This window comes from Agelaius tricolor, unplaced genomic scaffold (assembly GCF_023055355.1).
Source record: "Agelaius tricolor isolate 1412-34295 unplaced genomic scaffold, bAgeTri1.0.p SCAF_54, whole genome shotgun sequence".
NCBI lineage: Eukaryota > Metazoa > Chordata > Aves > Passeriformes > Icteridae > Agelaius > Agelaius tricolor.
This window is the reverse complement of record NW_027269314.1, coordinates 197,405-214,957: the sequence shown is the minus strand read 5'-3', so window position 1 is coordinate 214,957 and position 17,553 is coordinate 197,405. Positions and strand designations below refer to the sequence as shown.

General features: G+C 36.3%; 1 protein-coding gene and 1 long non-coding RNA gene across 2 annotated transcripts in view; one reads left to right on the top strand and one right to left on the bottom strand.

Moving 5' to 3' along the window:
• The window catches only part of DNAAF9 (dynein axonemal assembly factor 9), a 77,831-nt gene that overhangs the window by 23,025 nt on the left and 37,253 nt on the right, over positions 1-17,553 (top strand). The window contains exons 5-17 of the mRNA XM_071455831.1: positions 120-216; positions 2,067-2,173; positions 5,078-5,155; positions 6,588-6,686; positions 7,436-7,491; positions 8,467-8,602; positions 10,860-10,941; positions 12,106-12,142; positions 14,759-14,846; positions 15,280-15,356; positions 15,644-15,688; positions 16,440-16,485; positions 16,789-16,900. Of these exons, the coding sequence (XP_071311932.1) occupies positions 120-216; positions 2,067-2,173; positions 5,078-5,155; positions 6,588-6,686; positions 7,436-7,491; positions 8,467-8,602; positions 10,860-10,941; positions 12,106-12,142; positions 14,759-14,846; positions 15,280-15,356; positions 15,644-15,688; positions 16,440-16,485; positions 16,789-16,900 (1,060 nt within the window). The remainder of the gene's footprint in view (positions 1-119; positions 217-2,066; positions 2,174-5,077; positions 5,156-6,587; positions 6,687-7,435; positions 7,492-8,466; positions 8,603-10,859; positions 10,942-12,105; positions 12,143-14,758; positions 14,847-15,279; positions 15,357-15,643; positions 15,689-16,439; positions 16,486-16,788; positions 16,901-17,553) is intronic.
• LOC139604653 (uncharacterized) lies at positions 8,963-9,589 on the bottom strand. The gene is made up of 2 exons (XR_011684046.1): positions 9,326-9,589; positions 8,963-9,165 (listed from the first exon to the last, which is right to left on the bottom strand). It is a non-coding gene; the product is annotated as an uncharacterized lncRNA (long non-coding RNA).

Below are 17,553 nucleotides of genomic sequence, written 5' to 3'. Positions count from 1 at the left end.
CTTGAGTCCATCCCTGCCATGATGGGATTTCCAAAATCCCAAAGCACCTCCCAGAAATGGGTGCTTGAGCTTCAGGAGGCTGTAGGTGATATTTTAATGCTTGAAATGGCTTCTTTCAGTATGAAGATGAAGAAGCTGCAGAGGAATTCAAGATTTCCAGCTTTGTGGACATGGTCAGGGATTGCAGCCGCATTGGGATCCCCTACAGCTGCCAAGGTAGGGTGGGTGATGCTCAGATTTGTTGGTTTTTTGGGTTTTTTAATCTATTTTTTTTGGTTTTTTGGGGTTTGTTTTTTGTTAAGCTTGGGATTGAAGGTACTTGAGATGGTATTTCACATTCAAACTTAAATTTTTTAAAGAAATTATGTTACATTTTGATAAGTAGTGAGTTCTGTAATATTTTACTAACAAGGTATAAAATGGCTGTCTTTCTTTACAAGGTCTTTTAAGGTTAAACTATCTAATTAAGAAATTATATTTAAATTATTTTTATTTTTAACTCAATAACTAATGTTTTGTGTCCTGCAATGGGGACTTTTTGTCTAATTTGAAAATATTACTTACACTCATGAAGAAGAAGGTGAGGAAGAACAACTAGCTACTACTTTAAAACTTCTATCTTAGCTTTATATATATTATTATATCTTAAAACTTTTAAGTTTTCTACTTTGTGATATTGCACACTCTTATTCAGATTACACACTTGTAATTACACACTTGTAATTACAAAATCACAAATTACAAATTGCACACTTGTAATTACACACTTCATATATATTACTATATTTTAAACTTTAGGTTTTCTACTTTGTGATAGCACACACTCTTATTCAAATGACACACTTATAATCATAGTGCTGTTAATCAATTTTGGAAGCCTTCTCTACAGCCTTAGGTTAAATATAATATTCTCTTGTGGGTCTGTGCTTTTCAAAACAGAAAGTTTAAAATTCTCAGCATCTAGAGTTCGAACACAGAGAGTGGAAGTGTTTTTGCACCCTGCAGCTTCAGGGAATGAAGATTTCCTTGCCTTAGGAGAGAAATAAGGATTAGTAAATCATTAGTTTCCTTTTAGCATCTCTTCCCTTAAGAGCTGAATTTCTTTCTGAGAGCTGGATGCCCTCAGAGTTCATTTGGGGAGCGAATTCCCCCAGTGTGAGGCAGAGAAATGATTTGCATTCAGAGCAGTGTCTTGAGCTGCTGCAGAACTTCTCTGTTCCCATGGGAGCTCCAGATAAATCCTTCTTTATGGAAGGGGAGAATAAACATTTCTTTATGCAAGTTTCCTTTTTTAGAACTGAAAAAAACCTGCCCTGCACGGCTTCCTGTTGGGATCTGGAGCCAGCCTTGAGCCTCAGCAGTGTAATCTTGCATTCTTTTTTTATTCCTAATTCTTTATTGCTTCCCTTAGGGAAGGCTGATATGCTCTGACTGCCTGAAAAGTCATTAATGGAAGTGCCAGGAGGAAGTTTTAATTTCCCTCAACTTAAAATTCTGATTAAATGGGGATGATGGGAGAAATTCCTCCCTGTGAGGGTGGTGAGGGCCTGGCACAGGGTGCCCAGAGAAGCTGTGGCTGCCCCTGGATCCCTGGAATTGGATCCAGGGATCAGGATGCAAGCCCCATCCAGCCAAGGCCAGGTTGGACAGGGCTTGGAGCACCCTGGGACCATGGAAGGGGGAAAATGGGATGAACTTTAAGGTCCTTTCCCACCCAAACCATTCTGGGATTCTCTGATGTTGTATTTCAGTATTTACTTAAGTCCAAGTATTTGATGAACTGGAGTAAGCAGAGCTCCCTCTTTATTATCTTGAATTTTAATTGTTAATCAGCATGTAATAGAGTTTGCAAGGAGATGTGGAATATCCTGAGAAAAAGGCACAAAATTCAGGGTGTAGGGGAGCTTCTAAAATTGCTGTCTGCACAAAAACCATTTTTCGCTTCAAGATTTTCAGCTGTACAAAAATGAGATTTTTCTACAACCGAATCTGTGAATCCCAAGAACTCAGGGAGAGCTGAAATGCCAGGATTTGTGATGGAATTTGTTACTGTGCTTGCTTTGCAGGCCACCTGCAGATATTTGACATGTTCATCGTGGAGAAGTGGCCGATCGTGCAGGCCTTCGCGCTCGAGGGGATCGGGGGCGACGGCTTCTTCACCATGAAATACGAAGTGAGTGCCTCCCTTGGTCGTCTCCTTCCTGAGGCATAGCTTACTCATGAGATTGTTTTGTTTGCAGAGCACTTCTGGAGATGATCTAGTCCTGACTCACTGCTCAGGCGAGCTGCTAAATTGGATGGAGGCTTTTGTGATCTTGTAAAGCTGGGGCGGGATGGGGAGCCTGTGGTGTGCCTGAGGTTCTGTCTGGGCTACACAGCACTTTGCCTGGACATGATTTGCAATTCTCCCCAGGCCTCTGCTGTGATTTAGAACTCATTTTCCCTTTCCTTTTCCCTTTCCTTTTCATTTCCTTTTTCCTTTTCTTTTTCCTTTCCTTTTTTCTTTTTCTTTTCCTTTATATTTTTCCTTTTCCTTTTCCTTTTCCTTTTCCTTTTCCTTTTCCCCTTCCCCTTCCCCTTCCCCTTCCCTTCCCTTCCCTTCCCTTCCCTTCCCTTCCCTTCCCTTCCCTTTCCCCTTTCCCCTTTCCCCTTCCCCCTTCCCCCTTCCCCCTTCCCCCTTCCCCCTTCCCCCTTCCCCCTTTCCCCTTTCCCCTTCCCCCTTCCCCCTTCCCCCTTCCCCCTTTCCTTTTTTCCTTTTTTCCCTTTTTTCCCTTTTTCCTTTTCCTTTTTGTTCCTTCCAGAGCCACCTCTACCAATAACCAATTTTTTTACCCCTAATTTTTAGATGGGTTCTAGAACTTCAAAAGCAGAGTAAGAGAAGTTAGTTAGTGACAAACACCTTGAGATGAGCTCAGAAATTAAGAAAATACTATTTTTTTTTGGGTCACTGGTTTTGACTGAAGAGATGCATCCCCTTCTCTCCCTGACATTTTATATTCCTGGGTCATCATACCCTGCTCAATAGGGCAACAATCAGGATTTAATTGCAACTTATGTCATTGATTTGCCCATTTATTAATTATGCTCTGAACAGCATTTTCAGATGACAGCTTTGCATTTCTGTGCTTGTTTAAAGCTTCTTTGCTTTCATTTTTTTGAATCTCTGCCACAGCAATGCAGATGTTCTATTTTTCTTATCACTCCTCCATTTTTTACAGCCACAATGGGCTTTTGTCTGACTCCTGATAGCTGGAAAACCTCCAGAGAATGAATAGTTCCATTTTTAAAGTCTCATCATATCTATAATTGTACATGCTTGCTTAGAAATATTCTCTGGGAGTTCCTGTGCCTTTCTGAGCACTGTTCTCTTTCCACTGGGTGGAAAATTTTAAGCTTTTTTCAGGGCTTTTCTTCAGGGTTTTTTTGTCATTGCATCACTGGTGCTGTAAACACCTCATGGTGTAAAACCTGCCCAAAGCATTAAACAGATGAGATCTTTGGGGAGGGCACCCTTCTTGATGCATAAAACGAGTTAATGAAAATTTCACTGCCAATTCAGGAGCTGTTTGGATCTTTACCTGCCCTTTAATTACCCCAGTTCATTTCAGAAATCAGTAGAGGCTCTGAAAAATAATGTTCAGACAGGGTGGCACAGGCAGAAGCTGCCCTGTGTGATCCAGGGAGCTGATTCTGTCCCCAAGCACTCCTGAGTGCTTCAAAAGGAGCAGGGAAAATTCTTGGATTCCTTTTTTTGAGAGCAATCATGTTGGGCTCTGGCACTCCAGGCAGCTCCAGCTGCAGTTCTTGTTTGCTTCCTCCTTGAAATCACGAGGGGATTTCAAATGGGAAGTGACATTCTTAACTTTGTACATATTTGTGTGGTTCTCTGGCCCTGAGGGGGGAGGAAACCAGGCTGGAAGTGCATTTGGGATCACTGTAAATCATCTAGAAATTTATTAAAAGGGGAGGTTTTTGGTGCATTTTTAGCTCAGACTTTCCCTCTGAGATTTTTCCCTCTGCTGTGTGTGTTCTCTTAGATTGGAATATAATTGAAGGATGATAATTCAGGATTTTCCCCAGCCTTTTAAAGGCAGTTCCTCTTCTATTGGAGAAATCAGAGTTGCTCATGATGCTGTCATTTAGAAAATTTCCTGTATTTATAGGAATGGAATGGAAGTGAGGTCTGGGAAATCATTATTACATGAATACCTGTAAAGCAGTGGGTTAAGAAAATTCCAGCCAATGTTGCATTTTTAACTGAGTGAGTGATGGGGAACCCTGTAAATGCAGAATTATTCAGATACCAGTGTCCCTCAAGAATATATTTTTAAATATTGCTCTCCATATGCATCTCTCATATGCATAATCTGTAATTTAGAAAATTTCCTGTATTTATAGGAATGGAATGGAAGTGAGGTCTGGGAAATCATTATTACATGAGTACCTGGAGTACCTGTAAAGCAGTGGGTTAAGAAAATTCCAGCCAGTGTTGCATTTTCAACTGAGTGGATGATGGGGAGTAAATGCAGAATTATTCAGATACCACTGTTCCTTTAAGAATATATTTTTAAATATTTTTTCTCCATAAGCATCATCCTGCTACTTGGAAGAAAGTATTGCAAAGTTAAAATACTGTCTTAGCCTAAATTTAGTATTGCAAAGTTAAAATACTGTCTTAGCCTAAATTTACATCAGCTTGGAGCAAATATTGGCTGATGCTCAGGATGAGTAACCCTGGAATTGGCTCTTGATTTTCTGTCTTAACTCAGACAACTCATCTTGCCCTTTTGCCTGCACCAGCTCATGCAGTTCTTTGCTATTAAATTGAAAAATCTTGTGAAATGATTTGTTTGGAGGATGCAGAGAAAGCTTTGCACAGAGTCCAGACCCTCACTGGTCAGCTCTTTTGTAGCAGAGTGGAAATATTTGTGAAATCAGAGTGGAAATATTTGTGAAATTGGAGTTAAGGAGCACTGGTAGACAGGGCAGGGTTCCCCAATTCTGCCTCATCTTAAACCCCAATCTGTGCCTTTCTTTGTGGTGTTTTTCACAGAAATGTGTTTAAAATCTCTTTCAGTTAATGGATGTCAGTGCTGATTTATGGAAGACCTACAGCAAAATGGATCCTGTGTCCTTGGAGGATTTGCTTTTTGAGGTAATGCAGGTGAATTGTTTGGCCTCAGCTCCTGCTTGGTGTAACCACAGAGTAAAAGTTTGATTTTGTTTGGTTTTAATTAAGTTTATGGGCTTAATTTACAGGCTCTGCCTGCTGTTCCATGATTTGTTCCTTAAATCTACCACAAACTCTGCAAAACACTAAAATAATTTGTCTTGCTTTCCTTGAATTTATTGCTTTGTCTGAAAATCCCTTACAAATTTTCCTTCATGTCATTAAACCATGTACAAAATACCTGAAGTTGCTGTGGTTTTGTGTGTTAATCCTCCTTTTGCAGCAAGGAGGGTTAAAAAAATCCCCTTTAACACAAAACCATTCTTCCAGGAGAAAAAAAAAAGCATTTTTCAAATGTTTTGTAGCTCCTTTAAGTGGGGAACAGTGACACTCAGTGGCTGCCCTGATGCTTTGGGAAATACAAACAGAGGGAGGAAGGGATTTCCACATTAATGCCAGGCTCTGATCTCAGTGCTAGAGGAGAAAGCATTGTATCAATATTAATATTTATAATTTATATGCCATTTATCGTTTAGTTACATTTATTTATATTATAATTCATTATAATTATTATATAATATATATAATGTATATACTATATTATATATAACATATATAATATATAATATATATTATATATTATATATAATATATAATATTATAGATATATAATATAATATATAATATAATATCTATTCTATACTATAATATATAATATATAATATATAATATATAATATAATATATATAATATATATAATATATATATAATATATAATATATAATATATATATAATTCATTATAATTATTGTGGATGCATTTTGAATTATCTATTTATATTATAATTTAATTATTTATATTTGTAATTTATTAAATTACTATTTATACTTTAATAGTCTATATAATTGTATAATTCTTGGTATATATTAATTTTTAATCTGTTCCTAGCTCGATAGCAATTTAATATGTACAAAATTCAGCAGTAATTGTCCTTTATTAATAAAATATTGGTAGTTCACACCAATGTGGTTGCTCAATCAACTGCTGTAATGAAAATTAAAATACCATAGAGTTTTTACAAGACTCTCAGTTTAAGTAATCATTCTCTGAAATTTCACTTCCCCTCTCTGTGTGGAAGTGAGATTCATGTTTGGGACTTGTCCTACACTCTGAGCAGACATATTTATTATACTTTGATGTTTTCAGCCTGAAAGTTATTGTTAAATTGACTTAAATTTTCTGAAAACAATAAACATAAATCACATACCCACAAAAAGATACCCTGAAATCCAGCAGAATGTCCTTATCTTCTAAAATATATTTATTTTCCTGAGCTTATTGTTTCATTGGGCAGTCTGTATTCCAGTCTGTATTGCCTTCATTTCTCTTGAAGTAATGTCAAATATTTTCCTTCTAGGATTTAATGATTTTTGAACACCAGTGGACCAACTTTTTTGCTAATTTTGACACTGAAATCCCCTTCATTCTGGAGCTCTCAGAATCTCAGGCTGGGGAGGTAGGCCTGCTTCAGCAATCCTCCACTATCTGTGCAGAAGGAAAAATTACTCAGCATTAATTTGGTTTTTTTTTTTTTTTTTTTTCCCTATCCCATCTCACTTTTCATGTTTGAGGGTTAAAACCACATAATTTGAATTTTTAAAGTCACCGCCCACCTTAAAAATCCATGGTATGATGGCTTAGGACTGCAGGGGAAATTCAGTCAAGTGTTTGCTCACTGATAATTCAATTTCTACCTGCACAGGAGATATTTGTAGGTAGATTAACTTGCATTTGGATGGAATCTGGTATGTGCAGGGCTGAACAAGTTGAATTTGCACATTTCAAACCTCAAACATAACTGAGGGGGTGACACAGAGCATGGGAGAAAACAGCAGAGCATTTCTGGGGGTGGCTGTTGCTTTTTGGGGATGCATTTTGAAGCCTTTTGATGCTTTTTTGAACATTTTGATGCTTTTTTGAAGCATTTTGTTGCTTCCTGTGGGATGATGGAAGGTGTCCCTGCCCCTAGCAGGGGGTTGGAACTAAAATAAAGGCTTTAAGGTCCCTCCCAACCTAAATCATTGAATGATTTAATGAAATGAGAGATTTAGTGGTGTTTGTGTTTATTTGTGGAGGTTGGAAGCATTTTCTGAGGGTTCAGGAGTTTTCTCTGAGAAAGATAATTCAGGTTTAATTAATGAGAGGCTATTTCACACTTCTTTCCATGTACTTCTTAATAATTTTTTTGTTTTCAATTCTTCCCAGCCCTTCAGAAGTTATTTCAGCCATGGCATGATCTCAAGCCATATAACAGATAACAGGTAATTATTACTCATTTTTATTATTTTTATTATTATTACTGCTCATTACTCTCTCTGCTATCACTACTACCTCAATACTTTATTTCCATATCCCTGATGCCATAATGTTTAAAATTCCTTTTGATATCACCTCAGTAGATCAAATCTCATTCTGAAAAAAACCCTGCAAAGTTCCTTCGTGTCCTGGAAGGACAAGCTGAATTTTCCCAGGGTTTAATGCTGGAATTTTTACCTATACCATGAAATTTTGTGCATTATGATCAGTTCCTTCCTTGTTCCATCCCTGGAAAAGGTTGCTTGAGGCTTGGAACAACCTGGGATTGTGGAAGGTGTCCCTGGAATGAGATTATTTAAGGTTCCTTCCAACCCAAACCATCCTGAAATTCTCTGAGAGAGTTTTAAACCAAAAGTTGTTGTTTAGCTGAAGGTTCTGTTGCAAAATCCACATTGTGCTGTTGTGAGCTAATCAAGGTTTGTTCAGCAAATTCAATCTCTCTGCACATTCTGCTCTATTTGGAGTAAAACCAGTGCAGTTTAATGCCCTTTATTGCTGGCAGCATCCTCTGGTGTTTGCATTGCATTAAAGAAAAGAAAATCTTTGACCTCCCCAGCTGAGTCTTGGGCCCAAAGCCAGAGCTAAACCCAAAATAGTTTTGTTTGTTTCCAACACAGTCATTTCAGGGCTTTTCAAGAAAGTAAATTTTAAACTAAGCAGCTTTTCAAGGCAGTTTAAGATAAAAGAATATTTTAAGAGCATTTGGGAACAACCTTGAGATAAGTTCATTGTATTTGAAAGAAATTCTCATTCTATAAATGCAAGAAGATTTTTTTCTTGTGATCTTGCTCCTTTCCCTGTGAAGCTTTAGTAATGTTTTTATTATAATAATGAGAAATTCAGCAGTTGAAAGCTTTGATTTCATTTGTTGGTAAAATTCCTGCAAGTATTTTGGTGTTGATTCCCTGTCTCCTCCTCAGCCCAAGCAGGCAGCCCTTTGTCCTGTTTGGCAGCCACTCCACAAAGGAAAACTTGAACACTGGGAACTTTAATTTTCCATCTGAAGGGCATCTGGTCCGAAACACTGGCCCTGGGGGAAGCACTGCCAAGCATATGGTAAGGCTTTGGAGAAGTTATCTGAGATTTTAAACTCTATTCTCTTTTTCTTTATATATATTTTGTGCTTGTCTTTCATGAGGTAAATGCCTAATTCTTCTTACCATAAAGCACCTCAGCAATCAATCAGGTTAAGGAAAAAAAAGTGATTTTTCTTGCTCTTTCCAAGTGGAACCAGACTGGATTCTTAATCAGGGACTGCTGAATGAGTTCAAATAATTTATTCTCTGGAAAAAGACAAGTTTTGCTGTAAGTGGGTGGGGGAGAGGGAAATGCTGTTTGTGTCCTGGCCACAAAGTGAAAACCTTCTGTGATACACACAGATTCTATTTTAATCACATTTATTTGGCCATTTCTTAAAAAAGAAACAAAAAGCCACTTTTTTTGGATAATTTCTTTCTGAATAAACCTAGGATATATCACCACATATCCAAATTCCATTGTGTGCTTCAACAACTATTGACAAGACTGTGAAAAACCTTTCATAAAATTCCAGGACTGCTCTGCTGAAGTTGCAAAGCTTAACTTATTTCCACTTCCAAGTAAAAGCTTGGTTGTTAATGCTTTTACTTGTTTTGTTAAACTTTTGCTTTTACTTTTACATTTCCAAGTAAAAGTTGAGTTGTTAAACATGATTAACTTATTTCCATTTCCCAGTAAAAGCTGGGATGTTAAACATGATTAACTTGTTTCCATTTCCAAGTAAAAGCTGGGTTGTTAAACATCCTTTTACTTGTTTTGTTAAACTTGTGCTTTTACTTTTACATTTCCCAGTAAAAGTTGAGTTGTTGAACATGATTAACTTGTTTCCATTTCCAAGTAAAAGCTGGGTTGTTAAACTTTATTAACTTATTTCCACTTCCCAGGAAAAGCTGGGTTGTTAAACATCCTTTTACTTGTTTTGTTAAACTTGTGCTTTTACTTTTACATTTCCAAGTAAAAGCTGGGATGTTAAACATGATTAATTTATTTCAACTTCCCAGTAAAAGCTGGGATGTTAAACATGATTAACTCGTTTCCATTTCCAAGTAAAAGTTGAGTTGTTAAACATGATTAACTTGTTTCCATTTCCAAGTAAAAGTTGAGTTGTTAAACATGATTAACTTATTTCCACTTTCCAGGAAAAGCTGGGTTGTTGAACATGATTAACTTGTTTCCATTTCCCAGTAAAAGCTGGGGTGTTGAACATGATTAATTTGTTTCCATTTCCCAGTAAAAGTTGAGTTGTTGAACATGATTAATTTGTTTCCATTTCCCAGTAAAAGTTGAGTTGTTGAACATGATTAACTTGTATCCATTTCCCAGGAAAAGTTGAGTTGTTGAACATGATTAACTTGTTTCTATTTCCAAGTCAAATCTGGGATGTTCAAGATAATTACCTTGTTTCCATTTCCCAGTAAAAGCTGGGTGGTTAAACATGTGCTGAGGTCCATCACCCAGGGATTTGGGATCCTCTGGCTGGGTGGCTCCAGAAGGCAACTTGGCAGCGAAGGAGGAGAGAGGTAGAGTGTGGAGAGAGCTCCCTGCTGCCTCCAGGGGCTCTGGGAGTGCTGGGAGCCCTGAGCAGGTGGATGTGAGAGCATGAGTGAGCCCATGAGTTGATGAGTTTGTCAGCATTTCATGTGCAGCTGCCTCAGGGATGGATGGACGTGGGGCTTCTGGGCACAGATCACGTGTGCAGAGCCTGAGAAAAGAGTGATTTTGCATTTTGGTGAAATCTCATCCTCCATTTGCTGCTTTTAACATTATTTCTGTCAAAACACTTTCAATTCTGTCTTTCCTTCCCTTGTTAACAATAAGATACCTTTGCAAATGCAAGTACTGTGTTATTGTGATGTACTTGCTCCATCTGTTGTCCTCAGATTCTGATGCTGTTCTTAAAAAGGTGGTTTATTTACAGGTACAGGTGATACTGTTTTAATAGGGTGTCATGAAAATAGTAAATAAGACCAAGTGCCAGCCTAGTTATGGGAACCTGACCCACTTTCCTCTTCATGAAAAGAGCAGTTGACATAGGAAATTGAAAACACAAGTCAGAGCTCATCTCCTTTCCCAAGTCTTTCAACCATTCAGGTCAAGTCAAAAGTGAAATAGACCTTTGAAAACGTAAGTTGCTTTTTCACAATCCAGTTCTGTGTTGTAACCTTCTGTAGTCTGTCAGTGCTTAGAAGACTTAAGGGGAACGTAGTTAATTGTTCATTATTGCACCAATTTCTTTTACTGATGTCTTTTGTATCTCATTAATACTGACTGCTAGGTAGTGCAGTGTGTATCTCCAAAGGGACCCCTGGCTTGCTCAAGGACCTATTTTTTTGGAGCCACTCACATTCCTTTCCTGGGTAAGTGCATGAAATGCACCAAGGCATTATTACCTCTGGTTCCATGAAAATTTGTAGCACTTAAAGGTTTTGCTTCCTTTCTAAGTGGTAGATTCTGTAGCCAGTGCATGAAGTCATAGCAGATTTTGTGGGTAAAATCTGTCAGATCTGAGTTTTGAACATAAAATCTGTCAGATCTCAGTGTGCAGACCCTTTTAAAAGTATTAAACAAAATTTAAGTCCATGTTCCATATGGATTTATAAAAAAACAGTCTCCAAAATACAGTAATTCAAACTGGGAGTTGTCAAGTAACTGAGAATTTTTAGGATGAAGGAAATTCTTTCACTTCTGTCTTTTATCCTCAGTGTAATGAGGTACAGTAGCTGTATTCCCAAATAAAAACAAGCCATGTAAAATTTAAAAAAAAATTTTTCTTATGTATTTGAAATGGCTGGAAAAGTCCATGGATGAAGTTAGTCCTTAGGGTTTTCTTGGGAAAAAAATAATTCTATTAAAAAAATGTATATATTATATGTAATATATTATATATTATATATGTATTATAATATATTTATAAATTTATAATATAAAATATAATATAATATAAAATATCATGTTATAATATATTATATATTATATGTTAAATTTATATTACATATATATTATATGTATAATATATATGTAATATATATTATATATATTATTATATATTATAGCATAAAATACTGGATAAATATATATATATATATTTATATATATATATACTGTCACACTAAATACTGTTGACTTTTGGTAATTGTGAGAGATAAAAATGGAATTACTGCACTGAGCAGCAGAATTTCCTTAATAGATAAATAGATATATCTATATATAAAATATATTAATTATATCTATATAAATAGATATAAATACATAAAATATAAATATATATATAAACATATATATAAATACATAAAATATAAATAAATATATATATATATATATATATATAAATATATATTCTGGGCTCAGAGCAGCTGAAGAAAGGATGGTTGGAAAATTGGAATTACAACCTGTGTTTGCCTTAGTAGCATAAAATACTGGATAAATTCCATGTAAGATGTGCAGCAGAAATGCTCTCAGAGTGCTTAAACCAAACCTTTTTTTATTATTATTTTTGTTTTATTCTTTTTGTTTTAATACAGGAAATGACAATGAGATACACAAGCAAGCTGAGCAAGTGTAAGCTGCCAATTTTTGATGTTATTCCTTAACTCTTCCCTCTTCTACCTCGTGGCAGTAGGTGAAACCTGCTTTTAGTGGCTGTTGGCATTTGCAGGGACATTTTTATTCAGAATAATGTGCATGGGGCAGGGTTGCAAAGGCAAAATGCTTGTGGGGAGTTTCAGTGGGTACATGGAGAGTTGTTAAGAAAGGAAATATTACTAAATTTTGCTCAAATTGTAGTAAAAAAAAAATAATCTTGAATCATTTTTAAAGATACTTTATGTAAACCAAGAGGAAAAAAGTCTCTCACACTGTAGCATCTTGCACACATAGAAGAAAAAGTAATTTTTGGAGCAGTTTCTTGAACAATGTGGAAGATTTCTGATGCTCAGTGAAAATGCCAACAGGGAACACTCAACCCTGTGAAGGAATTCACTGTGTTCAAGTCAGATCAAACTTAATTTTTCCTCAAATTTGGGAAGCTGCAAAGCTTCTGCACATTTTAACCTTCTCAAAATCCCACTTTGTTTTTCCATGTTGATGTCCACTTTTGTGCATGTTGTAGATTCCTGTCCAGCTTGGAGAATACAATAGAAAATCTGCTTTGGTCCTGCTCTCTCTCTTGATAAATCAGACTTTTCCTTAGAGATTTTTGTCCTCCTTATTAGTTGGGATCATTTTAGGAGCCTGTTTTTGCTTCTGGAAAGCTGCATGAGCTGGTAGCAAGATACTAAAAATATGAAAGATGTGTCAGTACTGTCACACTAAATATTTTTGGCTTTTGGTAATTGTGAGAGATAAAAATGGAATTACTGCACTGAGCAGCAGAATTTCCTTTCCTTTAGAGAAAACTGAACTTCAACAGGTGTTTTTTCTTGCATCTACATATTGCTCAAACATTTTTTGTCCTCCTTCAAAAATCCTTTGTACTAAATGCATTTTAATCAAGATGAGTAGAGAAGCTCTAAACAAAGCAGGGGTTGATAAAGGCAGTAATTAAAAAATAATATCTTTTTTCTTGGAAACATCCCTGTATTGCTTCAAATAATCTAATTTCAAACAACAGTAGTATAATTGACTTTTTTGACAAACCTGAACTCATGATTTTCAGCTTAGTTTACAATTGTGTCCTGCTTCTTACAGTTGGCAATGTTTTATAAAAAGTGAAATAAAAATTATTTTATGAACACTGCTCATTCCAAATTTCACTGTACTGATTGCCTGGACTGCATAAACCAAATTTGAAAATTGAATGATAAACTGGGATAAATTTTGTGGTTTTATTTTTATTTAAGAAAATGCTTCAAAGGCAACAAAAAAGAAATCCTGTGCTGGTTTTTTTTGGGGTTCTTTTTCACTGCTAGCTTTAAAGTGTTAAAATGGGAAGAAGAATAAGACAAAGGACACCTCACTGGGGTGTTTTCTTGCAAATATAAATGTGAATTTGAGGGAAAATAGGAGTGGTTACAAAGAAAGAACTACAATATAAAGGAAGAACTATAATATAAAGGAATTACATTGCTTTAATGCAGTGCAAACATGCTAAGTGCATATGAAAGCACAGGAAAATACAACCTGAAAACATAGTGAAAAAGCTGAATTTTAAAATCACTTGCTGCTGTTGGGGATGATCCAAGACAAGCTTTGGTGCATTTTGAGGTTCCTCCACGTTTGGGATCTTCAGATGCTTTTTTTCCATCTTTCAGGAATGCTTTGCCTTTGGCTTAAATGCTGTATCCTCTTTCCTCCCCCTCTTCCCTCCCTCAATATTGGCAGTGGAGTCATGAGAAAACTTAAAATTTGGGGAGTGATTTCATTGATCTGCTCGTTTTTTAATTGTAATTTAGCAGGAAAACAGAGGCTGAGGTTCCTTGGTTTGGTTTTTCCCCTGTGGTTCTGGAGCTGTAAATGTCTCAATAGCTGAAGGTCACTCCTGGCTTCTCCTGACTTTGGTTTATTTCTTTACAATTTTCTCAGTCCCCTATTAAGAAGGGAATTGGACTAAGCTGGGATGGAGATTTCATGGAATTGTGGAATGGTTTGGGTTGGAAAAGATCTTTAAAGATCATCTCATTCCAATATATTCCAAATTCTGCCAGGAGAGGGAGGGACAGCAGGGACACCTTCCACTATCCCAAGTGGCTCCAAGCCCTTGGGCACTTCCAAGTGGCCTTGGACACTTCCAGGGGTGCAGGAACAGCCCCAGCTTCTCTGGGAATTCCATCCCAGGGCTCCCCACCCTCCCAGGGTCCACCCATCCCTCCCCCCTGTCCATGTGAACCCATTCCCTCTGTCACCCCAGACCCTGCATTTAGGATGGGATTCTTAAACCCAGCTGCAGCAAAAGGCAACAGTAAACCAGATTTTTTATTCCTGACTAATAAAAGCACCAGCCACATTCATATCAAGAGTTATTTCTTTAAAATATCCTGTAATTTGAGCAATTTCCTCGCTCTAATTTCATTGTCTTAAACAGAAAGCTTAACTATAAAACCACTTCACTTATTCCAACAAAGATCCCTTCCTTATTATTAAAGGAGTTGTGCAATGAGAGGAAAAAGTGCTCCTTTAAAGAGAGGAGGAAGAAACCTCTGCCTGTCCAGTAAATGTTGTGTTTGTATTTCTCTTCAGTACGCTGTTGTCGCAAATATATTCTGCTGTTGTAGAGGCTGTGCTTGCTGGCATTGAGTGCTATGCTAAAACTTCCACTGAATCCAAGGTAAATGAAGTTGGTAAATGAAATTTAATTGTTCTCTCTCTGTAATTGTTGATTGGGATTGCTTGCAGTATGAGATTTACGTGCAAACCAAAATGAAAACCAAAATAAATTCTGTGTTTTGCTCAATGGAATAACACAAGGTTCCTACTCTGCCCTCCAAGCAGGCTCTGAATTCTGTTAAAAAAAAAAATAAATAAAAGAGAGATTTCAGAGTGTGTCTAATTTTACCCATCTCCAGTTGGTTTTCCATCTTCTCATGAATTTTCCTGACCTCATAGTAAGGAAAATGAGATCTGTGAACAATCAGATTTTAGCCTGGTGCATCAGTGTGTTACTGTTTAGTGTCTCCTGTTGGTCTTAGGGTGCTCCTGGAGCTGCTGGGATTTGGAAGGGGATGGGAAAGGATATTTGAATTTTGATTTCCTTTTTTCAGGCAAAGGAGGTGGCAGAGCAGGTGCTGCTGTCTGTGTTAGACACCCTTGGCTTAGCACAGCTGAAATCTGCTTTACGGTGGGTATTTCCAGAGTTACTCAGTGGGCTTCTTTGGGGGAAAAATATCAATTATAAAACTGAAAAAATATTAATTATAAACTGAAAAATATTAATTTTAAACTGAACTTGCCTGACTGCCAGATTTCAAGACCTCATTATGCATTCATCCTTTAAAAATCACTAGAATTATTCCATTTTCCAATTTTCTTAATCACTTCTTTTGCTTTAAGTCTGTTCCTGCTTATTTTTTTTTCCATTTAAAAATATAAACCACACATTTCACCTGTACAATTTCTATTCTACAGCTCCAAAATTGCTTTTCAAATCCAGGCTGTGAACAACCATGGCAGGTTTGTATCACTGTCTTACAACTTCTTGTTATTAATTACATTATGTAATTAATTATGTAAACAACATAATATATTATGTTGTTTACATAATTAATTATATATTAATATATTGTATATATTAAATTATTAATAATTAATGAATATTGTTATTAGAGTATGTAATTAATTATGTAAACAACATAATATTAGGTAAACAACAACAATAATAATAAATTAATAAGAACAAATATTATAATATCATTATATTATCATAATATAATAATATCATAACAAATATCATAATATCATAATGTAATAAATTACGTTATTATCTTGTTATTAATTACAGTGCTTTACATACACTAATAAATAAATTTTTCTCCTCTTGGAACTCCTGCAAAAACCCCTGTGTTTGATAATTTCACACAAGATGTGCTAAATGCTTTTGTGTATGAGGTAGTTCAGTGATTTCATATCTGCAATTCTGTGGAATCTTAAAAACATTAAAAGGAATAAAAAGCAGTTGAGCAGAGTAATTTTTATTAACTGTTAATGAGTAGAAGCACCATGAGCTCATGAAGAGTTTCCTTTGGAAATTGCTTTTAACTTAGTTGATATCACAAACTTGTGCTTATTTAATCCCCACACTAATTGACTGAAATGACCTGCACAAAGAAGTGTTTATTTGAAAATAAAAGAGCTTTTTTGGTTGCTGTGGAGTCCCAGAAAGATGATCTAACTTTTAAATATTTCATTATTATTGTTGTTCTAGAATTACTCCATTAGATAACGAGGACAGCCTGAGTTTGATCAAAACGGTAAGAAATCATAATTTTCATTTATTTCATTAGAAAATAGAGCTCAAGTGCCTGTTTTTCTGGGGCATACTGAGATTTTTATGTGAATACAAGTGTAAGGGGAAAGATGAGAGAGATTTCAGATGCTGGACCAGGTTTAACAAGAAATCAGAATTCAGAATAAAACATTAACACGGATTTATGATCTCAGGCTTTAACCACAATATTGAAATACTGGTCTAGGATGTTTGAAAAATACATATTTTGCTTTTTCAATTGAAATATTTCAAATTTCTCTTCCCTCCAACTGTTGGATGTCTGCAGGCATCCATGATGGTGTTTGACATTCCTGACCTGCTGACAGGAAGAGGATGCTTGGGATCTGTTGTGTTTTCAGAGTCCTTCCTGACATCACAAATACAGGTCAAAGAAAAAGGTGAGTGGTTTAAAATCTAAAGTTCAACACCACTCTTGTCCTTCTGTGATGGGAAAGCCAAAGGAATTCCAGTGGGTATTTTTGCTGTTACCCTGATGGGTTTGGAGCACTGAGAGCAAAGGAAGAAGCTGTGGAAAGATCAGAATAAATCAGGATTTCTTTGGAATCCTGGAGCAGCCATGGAAAGCTCAGAATAAATCAGGATTTCTTTGGGACTCTGGAGCAGCCATGGAAAGCTCAGAATAAATCAGGATTTCTTTGGGACTCTGGAGCAGCCATGGAAAGCTCAGAATAAATCAGGATTTCTTTGGAATACTGGAGCAGCCATGGAAAGATCAGAATAAATCAGGATTTCTTTGGGACTCTGGAGTAGCCATGGAAAGCTCAGAATAAATCAGGATTTCTTTGGGACTCTGGAGCAGCTCTGTGTGTGTCAGAGCACAAGAGCACTGGGAGTTACTCTGCTGTGAAAGCTTCATTTAAACACTCAGAAATCCCTAAAATAATAAGATTTTCATATTTACTAAAGAAATTTCAAGTCTTAACAGTAACATACTGGGCATTCTGAAGTATGTGTGTGGTATAACTTTAGTGGCCATGGTGATATTAGGTCAGAGGTAGAAAATTCTAAAATTCAACCCCACTCTGTCCTT